This window comes from Eublepharis macularius, chromosome 4 (genome assembly GCF_028583425.1).
Source record: "Eublepharis macularius isolate TG4126 chromosome 4, MPM_Emac_v1.0, whole genome shotgun sequence".
Taxonomy (NCBI): Eukaryota; Metazoa; Chordata; class Lepidosauria; order Squamata; family Eublepharidae; genus Eublepharis; species Eublepharis macularius.
The window spans coordinates 151,277,303-151,291,548 of record NC_072793.1 but is presented as its reverse complement, the minus strand read 5'-3'; the positions used below and the strand labels follow the sequence as shown (position 1 = coordinate 151,291,548).

General features: G+C 42.7%; 1 protein-coding gene across 3 annotated transcripts in view; it reads right to left on the bottom strand.

The window, feature by feature from the left end:
- The window catches only part of CFAP20DC (CFAP20 domain containing), a 248,538-nt gene that overhangs the window by 125,841 nt on the left and 108,451 nt on the right, over nucleotides 1-14,246 (bottom strand). For all 3 annotated transcript variants that reach the window (XM_054975347.1, XM_054975348.1, XM_054975349.1), the window contains 2 exons: nucleotides 1,466-1,623; nucleotides 130-310 (listed from right to left, as the gene is read on the bottom strand). In XM_054975347.1, coding sequence (XP_054831322.1) covers nucleotides 130-310; nucleotides 1,466-1,623 — 339 coding nt within the window. The remainder of the gene's footprint in view (nucleotides 1-129; nucleotides 311-1,465; nucleotides 1,624-14,246) is intronic.

The following is a 14,246-nucleotide window of genomic DNA, read 5'->3' as shown; positions in this document are numbered from 1 at the left end:
GCTAATACTATCAATAAGTAAAAATGATAATGATAAACAGATTTATGTTAAAGATTACGAAAACTTCCTGCAGCCAAATAATGCTGCTATAGGTCAATCTTCAAAATCTTTTCATCATCAGCTCCTTACCCTTGTCATGTGAAGTCTGAGTTGTGTGGCAAATATTCGCTTTATTTTCTTGAACTACAGCCTCATCATATGGTGAGGGAGATTGTTCACACCTGCCAATTTCTTGCACTGGATTCCTTCCTTTTTCCAAAACTGAGTGCTGGTATGACCTGTTGGTTCTGATGTTCCCAGATTTTGTTACCTTTAAAGGAAGAAAAATGCCAGTTATTTTTGACTTAAAGGAAAATGGTAATCATTAACTCATTTGAGTTTTAAAAAGCATCAGGAAATGTTTAAAACAGTAAACTATCAATTGTATATTAAATTGGAAAGAGGGAGGAGTTCATTTCAACAACCTGTAGGAATAATGCATCACTTAGCATTTAGACTTAGCAAACATTGAATAAATTGTGAACTTAGAGAATTGCACCTTAAACACACCAACCTACTTCTCCACTGGATGAGATTTAACTACCTTATATTTTTTAAAAATTCTACATTTTCTTATACTCTTCCTTATGTCTATCACTTGTCACTATTACTTCAGTACTTTTAAAAGATTATTATTATTAGGTGTACAGATTTTAATACACCAGAAAATCTAAGTAAGTCCTGGGCAAAATCTCTGTATACCCATAATTTATTTGTTATTATTTATGTATGAAACGTATATGCCACGTCTCCGGAAAAATGCTAGAGGTGGCTGACAACTAAAACAATAAAACAAAACAAGTCATTAAAAGCATTTAAGATTTATTTTCTTCCTTGTCATGAGAATTCTAGAAATGTTACAGATTTAGGCATGGTATTGGAATCAAAAGCTCACAGTATAAAGAACATCCCCTCCTCCACTGCAACTTCTTTCTTCTCTTATAGTATACATAACCCCTTTCCCCCTAAACTTGACATTCTTATAAAAATGCCCCTATGCATATGTTAAAATGTCCATGGTACTCATTAAATAAATGCCAAAATTGCCTCCACACATCTATTTTGGCAATTCCAGTTCTATTACTCAACCAATTCTATTGTTCATTCCATTTCACTGGGTGAACCAGTGGGGTGTAGAGTATAAGACTAGGTCTGGGAGACCCAAGTTCAAATCCACATTGTGCCACGAAGTAACCTTGGCCCAGTCACTCTCTCAGTCTGGTTTACCTTACAGGGTACGCTGCCTTGTGTTTCTTGGAGATTTTCAGCATGTCTTGAACATGTACCTCAACTCAGTACTAGCATTTCATATATACAGGTTCCCTTGTCTAAGTTAATATCCAACTTCTTCTATCATTTCATTCTTTTTCTTATTAATATAAAGGCTCAAAATTTGTTCTTACAGCAATTAAGTTTGTATTCCTACCTCCCCAGATGCCCTTGTGCTGAACCTTCGGCCTGAAGGTGGAGGCGGCCCAAGAACTTTGGATCCAAATGCAATGTGGGACACATCTTGATTCTTAGTGCTTCGTGCAGTAGTTGATCCTCTGTTCATTGAATGATCATGCGAAGAGTGAGATAAACCTGGTATTTGAAACAACATAAGGCTCAGTATATTCAGACTGAATTACCATATTGCCATCATTTCCCTTCAGCTTTGACAGCTTTTAGTAGTAAGCCCTACACTTCTAGTGATATGGCACCATAATTCATTTAGATATTCATGACTTTCTTTTCTTCCCAACCATTCCCCATCATAGTGCTGTGAGAAGGGAGTGAGAACTTGGTGGTGAACATATCATTCAGCTGTTTCTAGTGAACTGGTTTTCAATGAAAAGAAAAATAAATATCATCATAAAATAATCCTTTATCATCATCATCATCATTAATAGTAGTAGTCGTAGTAGTAGTAACAGAAAAAACACACATTATAAAGCCAATTAGCTGTAAAATCACCTGGAGACAGCAATAAAAATGATTTAGTTATACAGGTTATACCTTAATTGCATTACAGGCCATATATAAATATATCACAACATGATGAAATCTGTAGATACTTAAATCCAGAGAATGAAGAGATGAACAGATAAAACAGATTTATCTACAAACCTGAAAAAGCCCCAGATTTGTAAAAAAATTGAAATCCAAAAAGCCAACAAAACAGAAACAACGCAAAAAAAACACTGGGGGTGGGGGTTAACCTCTCCATAATAAAAATAGCACCTGTTCCTTTAAGAAACAAATGTCCCCTGGCAACTGCAGGAGTTGCTAGGCAACCATAACAATATTACCAGCCTCCAGGCCTTGTTTTTTGTCAGTAAAAGGGGGGGCAGGGCCCTTCCTAGGGCTTTTTGGGACTTTGAGGGAGGACTCAAAGAGGCTAGACCTGGCAGCAACCAAAAATACAATACTGCGTGATTTCTATGACTTATATAGGCCTGGCTGCCTGCTACCGTTCAACAGTGTCCACCTTACAAATCCAGTATGCTGTAGTGGTTAGAGCTTCAGACTAGAATTTGGACCAGTCAGATTCAAATCCCCACTCTGCCATGGAATTTCATTGGGTAATGGTGGACCAGTCACACATTCTACGCCTTAGCTACCTTGTTGTGAGGATAAAATGGAGGAGACGGAAATGATAAGTTGCTGGGTCCCCACTGCAGAGAAAAAAGAATGAAGAAAAAAATAGGTTGGTTGGTAGGTGGGAAGGAGAGAAGGAAGCAGGGAAAAGTTGCCAGGAGGAGGGAGAGGAAATAGTGTGAGGAGGAAGATAAAAGGGAAAGTGAGTTAGAGGTTTCCCACTGCACAGCTGGAGCTGGTCTTGTAGCCAGCACTGCAGAACTAGGCCATAGTTTCCCTAGGTAGGCGCTACTGGAGGGGAGGGGAGAGGAAAGATGAAGATCAGGGGGCAGATAAAGCTAGGTTGGCTGGTGGGTGGGAAGGAGAGGAAGAAGCTGGAAAAGCGGAGATGCTTGAGGAGTGCTTTCAGGGAAGCGAAAGAGGAAATAGTTGGGAGGGAAAAATAAGATGCTCCCTCCAAGTCCTTGTGGGTCCACTGTTTGTCACTGCTTCTGGCACCAGCATGGCTGGCCATCGGAGGGCCTTCCCTGTCACCGGTGCCGTGCTGGCGTGGCTGGCCAGCAGAGAGGGCCTCCTCTACTGCCAGCACCGTGCCGTCGTGGCTGGCCGGCATAGAGGGCCTTTCCTGCTGCTGCTGTGGCCGTCATGGCTGGCCAGCAGAGAGGACCTTCCCTGCTGCCTGCGCTGTGCTGGTGCGGCTGGCCGGCAGAGAGAGCCTTTCCTGCCGCCGGCGCTGTGCTAGCACGGCTGGCAGAGAGGACCTTCTCTGCCGTCGGTGCCGTGCCGACGCAGCTGGCCAGCAGAGAGGGCCTTCCCTGCTGCTGCCATGTTGGCGTGGCTGGCCGGTAGAGAGGGCCTTCCCTGCTGCCAGCACCGCGCTGGTGTGGCTGGCCGGCAGAGAGGAACGCCACCGCCGGAGGCCAGCAGGGAGACAGGAGGGCCTCCTCTTCTAGCTGGTGTCAGGTAAGTGGGGGTGGGGAGGAAACAGTGGGAATGGAAAAGTTTAAAGAGCCCTGCCGCTTGCAACATGGCCCTTTAAACTTTACTCCTGGGACCCTGGAAGCTTCCCAAAGCATTACGAATGCTTCAGGAAGCTTTGTTTCGGTATTTCCGAATCGGGGCCAGCATGTTGGCCCCGATTCAGAAATAATGAAGCTTTACGAATCGGGCCCAATTTGGGTATTTTTCCGAATGTTTATGAAATTGTCCTTGATACTGACTGTACTAATTTCACACTGTGTAATCCGCCTTGAGTCTCAGTGAGAAAGGCAGACTATAAATGACGTAAATAAAATAAATAAATTCTGAGGATTGCACACCCTTTTCCTTGTGTTTGCATTTTGTACTATCACTTTGTTTTGCTTCTTCATCAATGTCATTTTTCTGCTATAAAGGTCATGTTAACTTTATTTTCTAAGTGCAATTAGTTAACCTTTTTATACATCAGGAATAATTTGAATGTCACCAATTCCAACTTTAAACTATTTATATTGTAGCAAAGGGCCCAAAACTGAGCAGTTCACATTTATCAGACATAAATTCAAGCTTCTATTCTAATCCACCATGCCCTGCTGAATCCCCAGCAGAACTCTGGTCAAGGAATCAGAAGGCTTTAGTCAATACCAGGCCTTCTAAATTTAAAAATTATCTGTCTTAAGGGTTAGCACTATTGGTTAGCTACAGAATATTTTGAACACTGTAAGAATGAAAAACCTTTTACATTCGGAGGTGGGTTAAACATAGTACTTATAAAATGCATTGGGTTGGCACATTCTGTTCAGTCTCTTATAAAGAACAATGTATTTTGCATTAAACATATCTAGGTGTAACCAATAGCTATGTCATAGCTGCAGAATTAATCATAATTATGTATTTAATTGCAAAAAGAAAAATTATCAGACAAACAACTGGAGGACTTCTTGAAAATGCTTTTTTGTCTTACTGACTGACCACTTATCTATTAATCAATTATTTATATAAATACACTTTCAAAAGGAAAAATAATAATATTGAACTTTGACTCTAAAATAGTTTTCATCCATTTAGTCATTTAGTCATGTAGAATTAAGTTGGCCATTGTTAAATGTTGACTTGGGCTGCAGAAAAAAAGAGAAATAGTCAAAAAATAGTAAATAGAAATAGTCAAAAAAGGTAAATTCAAGTGCCAAACAGGTTCTCTGAGAATTCAGCAGCATCTCTAGTTCGAGTTTCAGAATAGGATCCAGGAGACCTGGGTTCAAATCCCCACTCTGCCATGGAAGCTTGCTGGGTAACCTTTGGGCTAGTCATTTTCACTCAGCCTTTGGTATCTCACAAAGAAGTTGTTGTGACAAAATGAATGGCAGAACAATATTGTAAACTGCTTTTTGTATAAGTATTAGGGGTGTGTACTGGGGGGAAATTCAGGTTTCCCGCTTTGGGTTTACCCGAAGTGAGAAACTGTTCTGAAATAACCCGAACACCAAAGTGGCAAGCTGCTTTGGGATTCGGATCTTTAAATTGCATCGGTATGCTCCATAAAGATTCGGAGCATACTGAAGTGAGGGGGGAAGTGTTGTCCCTTTCTGTGCCGCTGTGAAACAGCATGGAAAGGGACATTTAACCCCCCCCCCCCCTGCCATCTTGGATCAGCTGTTTGGCGGAGATTTCCATGCCAAGCAGCCGATCTGGGGGGTTAAAATGCCCCTGTCCATGCCACTTTGTAGTGGCACAGAAAGGAGCATTTAAACCCCTTGATCCGAAGCTTCCTGTAGTGATACGAATCGCTTTGGGAAGCTTAGATTTGGCGTTTCTGAAACTTTGCAAATTGGGTCTGATTCGGATATTTTACCCAAATTAGAAATCCAAATCACACACCCCTAATAAGTATCTAAATTAATTCAATCAATCAAATAATCTCTTAGTTTCCTACTGGTTCTTGGGTGATAGAGGGCAGGTTGGGGAGAGTGTTGGCTACGATAATCAAGCAATTTTGTTTCAAATGTTTCTGCACATGGTAAAAGTGAATTACTCTTGCACTCTTGCCCATACAAAATGAGAGATTCACGAATTCTAAAGAATAATGGAACAGCTCTCATAGGTTGGGTGATCTGCTTCATTTTAGTATATCAATATCTAATTTTACGTCTAGTCTGTGACATTCTCTGCCCCCATATCAATTAATCCAGAGGAGTTAGCCATGTTAGTCTGTAGTAGCAAAATAGAAAAGAGTCCAGTAGCACCTTTAAGACTAACCAACTTTACTGTAGCATAAGCTTTCGAGAATCACAGTTCTCTTGACCTATGCCACAGTTCTCTGCATCTGATGAAGAGAACCGTGATTCTTGAAAGCGTAATATACAGTAAAGTTGGTTAGTCTTAAAGGTGCTACTGGACTCTTTTCTATCATATCAATTAAAAATCCATAAACATTCTTCATTTATGATCACAATAACTGATTGCAGTTAATTGACTACATACAAGTAATCTGTTACACTGAACAACTAGGTGTAGTTAAAAGCAGACTGAGAAGTAATTTGGGCTTTTGATTAGTACTGGAAAAACATAAAAATAAAGTTTAATATATAAACAAAGAAGTTTCTAATTAAGTCGAAGTTTAAACTTATCAAAGTGTTCATTTCCATGAAGGCCTCATTTTGGGACTTTGATAGGAAAGGAACAGCAGTAGAATTCATCTCTTATTCATAATGCAAGGTTAAAAATAAAGATTACAATAAACTGTGACGCTCAAGGCATCTCATTTCCTCTAGTTAACAAAAATGAACGTGGCATAGGTCAAGGATGTAACCACTAATTATTTTGCTACTTTACCAGGGGCTACATACCTTTGTAGTTGGATGGTAAAACCTGAAGGCGCACGGTCTAATTGCCTTTTTTTAAAAAAATAAACAGTCATTTTTCTCTTTACATTCACAAGTCTCATTATTTAAGGCACTCAGCTAGCATTTCTGCTTTTAGTGTAATATTTGTGAAATTATTGTACACATTTCTTTTTAGTTTTGCAATAAAACGATTATATTTATAGATTAGTATCAGCTAGCTTCCTTGAGTTTGGGAAAGAGGAAATAAAAATTTAGACAGATGAGTAATATTTAGGCTTTTATTTGTCTCCTCCAAACGGCTGATTTCCCTCTCTCCTATAGTCATGTTTCCACGCTTCCCTTTACTATGTAATGGTAATCATAGGAAGCTTTAAAAACTGGTTTTACAATCACTAAGCACTGAGAATTTTTTTTAAAAAATCCCAATATTATTTCCCTGTGAAATTAACATTGACTTACAGATAATTATATGAAAGCAGACTTCTTTGTAGACATTTGCCTGGTAGACTGTGATGATTAACATTAACGTCCAGTTAGCTAAGCAGAGGAATTTGGAAATTAGAAAATAATTTTTCTTTCTTTTTTTCTTTGCCTTTTAGGCTACTGACTAACCCTTTAGAGTGAGTAGAGAGGCTCATTCCTGAGGCTTAATTAAAACTCGAATCAAAATTCAAAATCAGGACTGGAACTATAAGCTCCGGATAACTGATCAATTTTTTAAAATATATCACCACCACCACACAAGGTTAGCACAAGCAGGCAAATTGAGAGAAAATCTATGTGTATTTGAGTGAGAAATTGATATCTGGAGCAGGCAAACTATGTGTGTAGCCTGAGAGAGAAAGTTTATGAAGATCTGAGTGACTGTGCCTATGAAAAGAAACTTTAAGAACAGATAACACTCTTTGAAACCATCAAGCTTAAGAAATAATATGAAACTGATACACTTTTTATAAAAATAAAAGGGTTTTCTTAGAATTTTTCCAGGATGGCCAGTGATTAAAAGCCTGCCTCGTTTGAAAAAAATAAAATAAAATAAAAGGATTTTTTTCAACCCAGAGTATCTGTTATTCCCATATCCCATTCTTTTCCTCAGGGCCACATAGTACCACGAAGGAGCCTGATACTTGGGCACGTTATTAAAGAGGAAATTTAAATTATTTTGGCTGCAGTTAGCTTCAACTGACAACTGGTAGAACAGTGAAAGATAAAGACAAAGGATCAATTTTACTACATAATTGAGTAAGCATGTTTCAGAAGACTCACTATATACCCTGGTGCACCACCAGAGGGCACTGCCGCAGAGGAAAGCCCAGGTAACTCACCATATCGCTCCAGAAAACATGTCGTGGTGGGTAGCTCAGGCTGGGAACAGGAGCGGAGCAGGTGGCAATGCCCTCCCTGTGCCTTAATCCAGCTGGTATTAGGTGTGGAGCAGATGGCAATGCCCGCCCCTCTTCAGACAGATGGTATTAGGAGGGGAGCAGATGGCAATAGCCACCCCTGCCTTAACCCAGCTGGAATTAGGAGCGGAGAAGGTGGCAATGCCCTCCCCCCTTCAGACAGATGGTATTAGGAGGGGAGCAGAGGCAATGGCCACCCCCCGCCTTAACCCAGCTGGAATTAGGAGTGGAGCAGGTGGCAATGCCCGCTCCCTGCCTTAAACCAGCTGGTATTAGGTGAGCAGGTGGCAATGCCTGTCCTCTGCATTAACCCAGCTGATATTAGGAGTGGAGCAGGTGGCAATATCCACACCCCTTCAGCCAGCTGGGATCAGGAGCGAAGCAGGTGCTAATGCCCACTCTCTGGCTTTACCCAGCTGTTATTAGGAGCGGAGCAGGTGGCAATGCCCACCCCTTTCACCCAGCTGGAATCAGGAGCAGAGCAGATGGCTATGGCCACTCTCCACCTTAACCCAGACGGTATTAGGAGCGGAGGAGGTGGCAATGCCTACCTCCCGCCATAACACAACCAGTAATAGGGGCGGAGCAGGTGGCAATGGCCATCTCCCGCCTTAACCCAGCTGGAATTAGGAGCAGAGTAGGTGGCAATGGCCATCTCCTGCCTTAACCCAGGTGGAATTAGGAGCAGAGCAGGTGGCAATGCCCACCCCCACCTTAACCCAGCTGGTATTAGAAGTGGAGCAGGTGGCAATGCCCACCCCCTTCAGCCAGCTGGGATCAGGAGCAGAGCAGATGGTGATGTCTGCCCCTGCCTTAATCCAGCTGGTATTAGGCACAGAGCAGGTGGCAATGCCCACCACCATCTTTACCCAGTTAGTAATGTCAGACTATGGCATTCCAGACATGGGCTGTATCTCCGGTGTTCTGGGGGCATATCGGACCTTCAACTCCACCACCTTGCAACAGTTGCTCTTCCTCCATCGACATGCTGGCCAGAATCCCTTTTGTTAAACCAGTAACGGCTGAAATTCCGGTATCCACGGCCTGGGCTCGATATTCCAACTGATGTGTGCGCCCCCGCTCCCACGCTCTGGCTGAATTTATGTCCGTATAATCCCAGCTCATGTCGGGTAGTTTCCCAATCTTGGATATCCTTGGTCCCACCTCGGGGATCCCACTCCTCCAGGTGGCCCGCGTCTACGTCCCACTTATACCAGGGTTGGGTGCTGGCCCGCATTTTCTCTGGAGTGTGGGCTGCTCTCCTTAGATCCCAAACGACGCTGGGGCCCTCCTGCTCCGTTGACCCGATGGTGCATCTCACATCGATCATCGACCAGGAAAACATGGTGCCCGCTCCCCTCTCCCTCGCCTCTCGAGGCCGGGAGCCCCACTGCCGCGGTGTCAGCAGCAAAATTAAATGGTTCTCCCCGGTAGCTTCGCGCACCTTTGGTTGTGCGCCGGCTATGGCCTGTTCCACCTCTCTGCCGGGCACAAGTTCCATCCGGCCGTTGGGAACAGGTGCCGCTCCTCCGATAGGAACAGTGAAGGTTACGTCGGTAGGTATAACTCCTGGATCAGGGATCACCTCCGATCTATTGTCCGGTACCAATGGTGTCGAATCGGGAAGTCCCCCATCCTCCGTGCCAGGATCGGTTAGATCAATCAAAGCGTCCTCGATATCCATCCCCCCTGGGTGAGGGGTTGAAGACTTCAAAGGAGATTCCTAACAAAATGTCAGACTATGGCATTCCAGACATGAGAGTCTGCCTTACTTCCTTCTGCAAGAAGACAGGGTCTTTTGATTTCAAAAGGTTTTATTTTGAAAGACAGCATTCAGTTCTAGACGTCCATATTCCAGGATTTGAGACCCTGGCTGAACAAGGCATTGTTAGGAATGAGATACAGAACAGAAGTTGTTACATTTCACACTCTCAGAGCCCAGCCTCCCCCCAGAGTTCACATAGCAGGAGAGTTCTCTGTGGGAACACTATTCAAGGTCGACTCGGCTTGCAGAAAAGATAAGACAGTGTCTTCTCCCATGGAACCGGCTCCTCGCAGGTGGGCCTAGAGGGAGAAGAAGACTAAACAACTAAAGAATTAAACATGGCATTAGTCAGGTTGCTTCCTGTCAGGCAACATACAAACAGACCCTGACAGGTATTAGGAGCAAAGTAGGTGGCAATTCCCACCTCCCGCCTTATCACAACTGGCATTTGGGAGCAGGTGGCAATGCCCACTCCCCTCCTTAACTCTGCTGCTATTAGGAGCAGAGCAGGAGGCAATGCCTGCCCTCTTAAGCCAGCTGGGATCAGGAGCGGAGCAGGTGGCAATGCCTGACCCTGCCTTAGCCCAGCTGGTATTAGGAGCAGAGCAGGGGGCAATGCCCACCCCCACCTTAACCCAGCTGGTATTAGGAGGGAAGCAGATGCCAATGCCCACCCTCTTTCACCCAGCTGGGATCAGGAGCAGAGCAGGTACCTATGCCTACTCTCCGTCTTAACCCAGCTGGTATTAGGAGCAGAGCAGGGGGCAATCCCCATCCCCCTTCACCCAGCTGGGATCAGGAGTGGAGCAGGTGCCATTGCCCACCCAGTGCCTTCACCTGGGTGGGATCAGGCACAGAGTAGGAGGCAATTCCCTTCTTCCCTTCACCCAGCTGGGATAAGAATTGGAGCAGGCGGCAATGCCTGCCCCCATCAGCCTACATTTGGGATCAGGAGAGGAGCACGTAGCAAAGTCCACTGCCCACTTTCACCTGTCGGGATCAGGCAAGGAGCAGGAAGTAATGCCCGCTCCTCCCTTCACCCAGCAGGGAACAGGTGGCAATGCCCACCTTGCTTCATCCAGCTGGGATCAGGCTTGGAGCAGGCAGCAATGCCTGCCCCCCTTCACCCAGCCGTAATCAGGTGCAGAGCAGAAGGCAATGCCCGTTTTCCCTTCACCCGGCTGGCATCAGGAGCAGAACAGGTGGAGATGCCTGCCCCCCTTTACCCGGCCTGTATCAGGCATGCAGCAGGTAGCAAAGCCCACCACCCCTTCATGTTGCTGAGATCAGGTGTGGAGTAGGTGGCAATTCCCACTCCCTTCCTTCAGCAGTCGGGATCCATGTCGGAGGAGGAGGGAATGCCTGCCTGCCTGCTCTCCCCTTTCTAGAGCCCATTGTATTTTTCCCCACAACAGGCTTTGTTTCTAGTTGGTTGTTGTGGGTTTTCCGGGCTGTATTGCTGTGGTCTTGGCATTGTAGTTCCTGACGTTTCGCCAGCAGCTGTGGCTGGCATCTTCAGAGGTGTAACACCTGTTAGCCTGGTGTTTTTCAGAACTGGAAACCATGCTCTGTTCATTCTTAAGGTTTCTTCTTTCCTGTTGAAGTTTTGCTTATGCTTGTGAATTTCAATGGCTTCCCTGTGCAGTCTGACAAAGTAGTTGGAAGTGTTGTCCAGTATTTTGGTGCCCTGGAATAAGATACTGTGCCCTGTTTGTGTTAGGCTATGTTCAGCCACTGCTGATTTTTCAGGTTGTCCAAGTCTGCAGTGTCTTTCATGTTCTTTTATTCTTGTCTGGATGCTACGCTTTGTGGTCACGATGTACACTTGTCCACAGCTGCAGGGTATACGGTATACTCCTGCAGAGGTGAGGGGGGTCTCTATTGTCTTTTGCTGATCGTAGCATCTGTTGTATTTTTTGGGTGGGTCTGAATACTGCTTGAAGGTTATGCTTTTTCTTAAGCTTTTCCATCTGATCAGTAATTCCTTTGATATATGGCAAAAACACTTTTCCTGTAGGAGACTGTTTTTCCTTGGTTGTTTGATTCATCCTGGGTTTGATTGCTCTTCGGATTTCATTTCTGGAGTAGCCATTTGCCTGAAGTGCGTGGTTTAGATGATTAATTTCCTCATTGAGAAAGTGCAGCTCACATATCTGTCTTGCACGATCCACTAATGTTTTCATTATGCCTCTTTTATTAGTTCCTAATAATTATTGACCAATTATTTGCCTGTCAACAATGATTAAACTGTTAAGTGGAATAATTCCCCAAAATGGAAACAGCCAAAAGTATTGTGGAATAAACGATCAATTCTTGATCGATAAAGTGGTATTAAAAATTGCACAGGGAGGGAAACAAATTTGCACACCGCCTGAATCAGTTACAAAAAGGTGTTTGACTCCCTGCCACATTCATGTTTGGAGTTAGCAGCAATATTAGAAAGTTTTTATCAGCAACAATGAGAAAATGGTGCACAACACTGACAGCTAACGAAATGGAACCAAGATGTGCCAATATCAGATGTGAAATATTTCAAGGTGATTCCCTGCTACCTTTATTGTGTGTCATTGCTATGGTACCACTAATTATGATACTGAATAAAACACATTGCAGATACGAGAGAGCCAGTTTGGTGTAGTGGTTAAGAGTGCGGAACTCTAATCTGGAGAACAAGGTTTGATTCCCCACTCCTCTACTTTGCCAGCTGAGTGACCTTGGGTCAGTCACAGCTTCTAGGAGCCCTCTCAGCCCTACCCACCTCACAGGGTGTTTGTTGTGGGGATAATAACAACATACTTTGTAAACCGCTCTGAGTGGGCATTAAGTTGTCCTGAAGGGTGGTATATAAATCAACTGTTGTTGCTGTTATTATTATTATTTCAAAGGGAGGAGGAAAAATATTTAATTTGCTATACATGGACAACCCTAAATTATACAGAAAATCTGAAGAAGAAATTAAGTCTTTGGTGCATACTATTTAAATATTTAGCCAAGATATAACAATGTTCTTTGCAATTGAAATATGTGCAATACTATTGAAAAAATAAGGAAATATTACTGAATTGGACAGAATACAACTTCTGGATGGAAACAGAATGAAAAGTTTAGACTATGAAGAAACCTACAAATTGCAAACTATATTGCAAGCTAATAGCATTCAGTACACAATAGCAAAAAAGGCATGTGCTGAATACATTAAAAGAGGCCCAAAACATATGCTAAAATTAAATGGTGGAAATATAATTAATGCTATAATACCCAGGGTATCCCAGTAATTCGATACCATGCTGAAATTGTAGATTGTACACAAACCAAATCACCCCCTACATTCTCAAAGTGACTTAGATTGACTTTATTTGCCATGAAATAATGGTGGTTAAGGATTCTTACAAGTAAAACAAACATTAGAAGAAAAAGGGGCACTGAATGATTACATCAAGAGTAAGAGCAAGAGAAGATGCTAGCTGGGGTTTACAGAGAAGGAATAATTAAAGTTAAGGGTGCAAAAGACAAATAAAGAAACACTGAAAAACCACATGGAGGCATGGCAAAGTAAACCACTGCATGGTCAATACATGAAGAATATGGAGGGTAAAGTCGACAAGAGTAACAACTGGAAATGGCTAGCACAAAGGTTATTGAAAAAAGATAGGGCTTATATTAGCTGCACAAGAACAGGCATTAAGAACAAACTGTATGAAAATGAAAACTGAAAAGACCAAGAATGACAGCAAGTATAGATTACGTAACTAAGTAGATGAAACAGTTGACCATCTCATCAGTGGGTGCAGTAAGACTGCACAAACTATGAAAACTGCCATAATATAGTAGCTACAATGTTGCATTGGAATTTATGCAAAAAGTAAGAACTACAGTCTGCGAAATACTGGTGGGAACATAAGCCTGAGAAAGTTGTTGGAAATGAGAAAGTTAAGATCTTGTAAGATTTCAAAATCCGAACAGATAATAAGATAGAACATATTACTGTGTTTGTAAGTAAGAAGATTTGAAGTTCAGTGTCTCTGGGATAAACATACAACTGTAAATTCTGTAATTCTAGTAGTGATAGGAGAGCTAGGCATAATTCCAAAAGGATTAACTAAACATCTAGGTGATATGGGTATAGATAGGATAACAACTGGACAGATGCAAAAAGCCACACAACTTGGAAAATGCCACATGTAAGGAGAAACCTGACTCCTAGATTGTTAGATAAAATCCAAGCCTGTGAGGGACCAAAAATTCCAGCCCAAACATCTGGTCGACTGAAATAACGTAAGTTAATAATAACAATATTCAGAAGGCATGCCTATTCACACAATCGTGATAGGGAGAAATGTTTCCATCTTAGCCACTTATGTTAATACACGTATCACATAAATCATGGGAACTACCTATCTCAAGGAACGAAGAAAGCAAACCATAGCTATGCACACCCCATGTTACAATGTGAATGAAGTAAATTTTCCATCTTGGCTATCAAATCCCATTTTGCTGTTTTGTCAGACTGAATCATTTAAGAATGCTGAAATCTGAGGTGATGAAAAAGTTTGAAGACTGGGATTCCATGTATTGTTTTTCTGTAAAACGGATAAAATAGCAGGTACTGTTGACAGAAAAATGGGGTCCTGTTTCAAT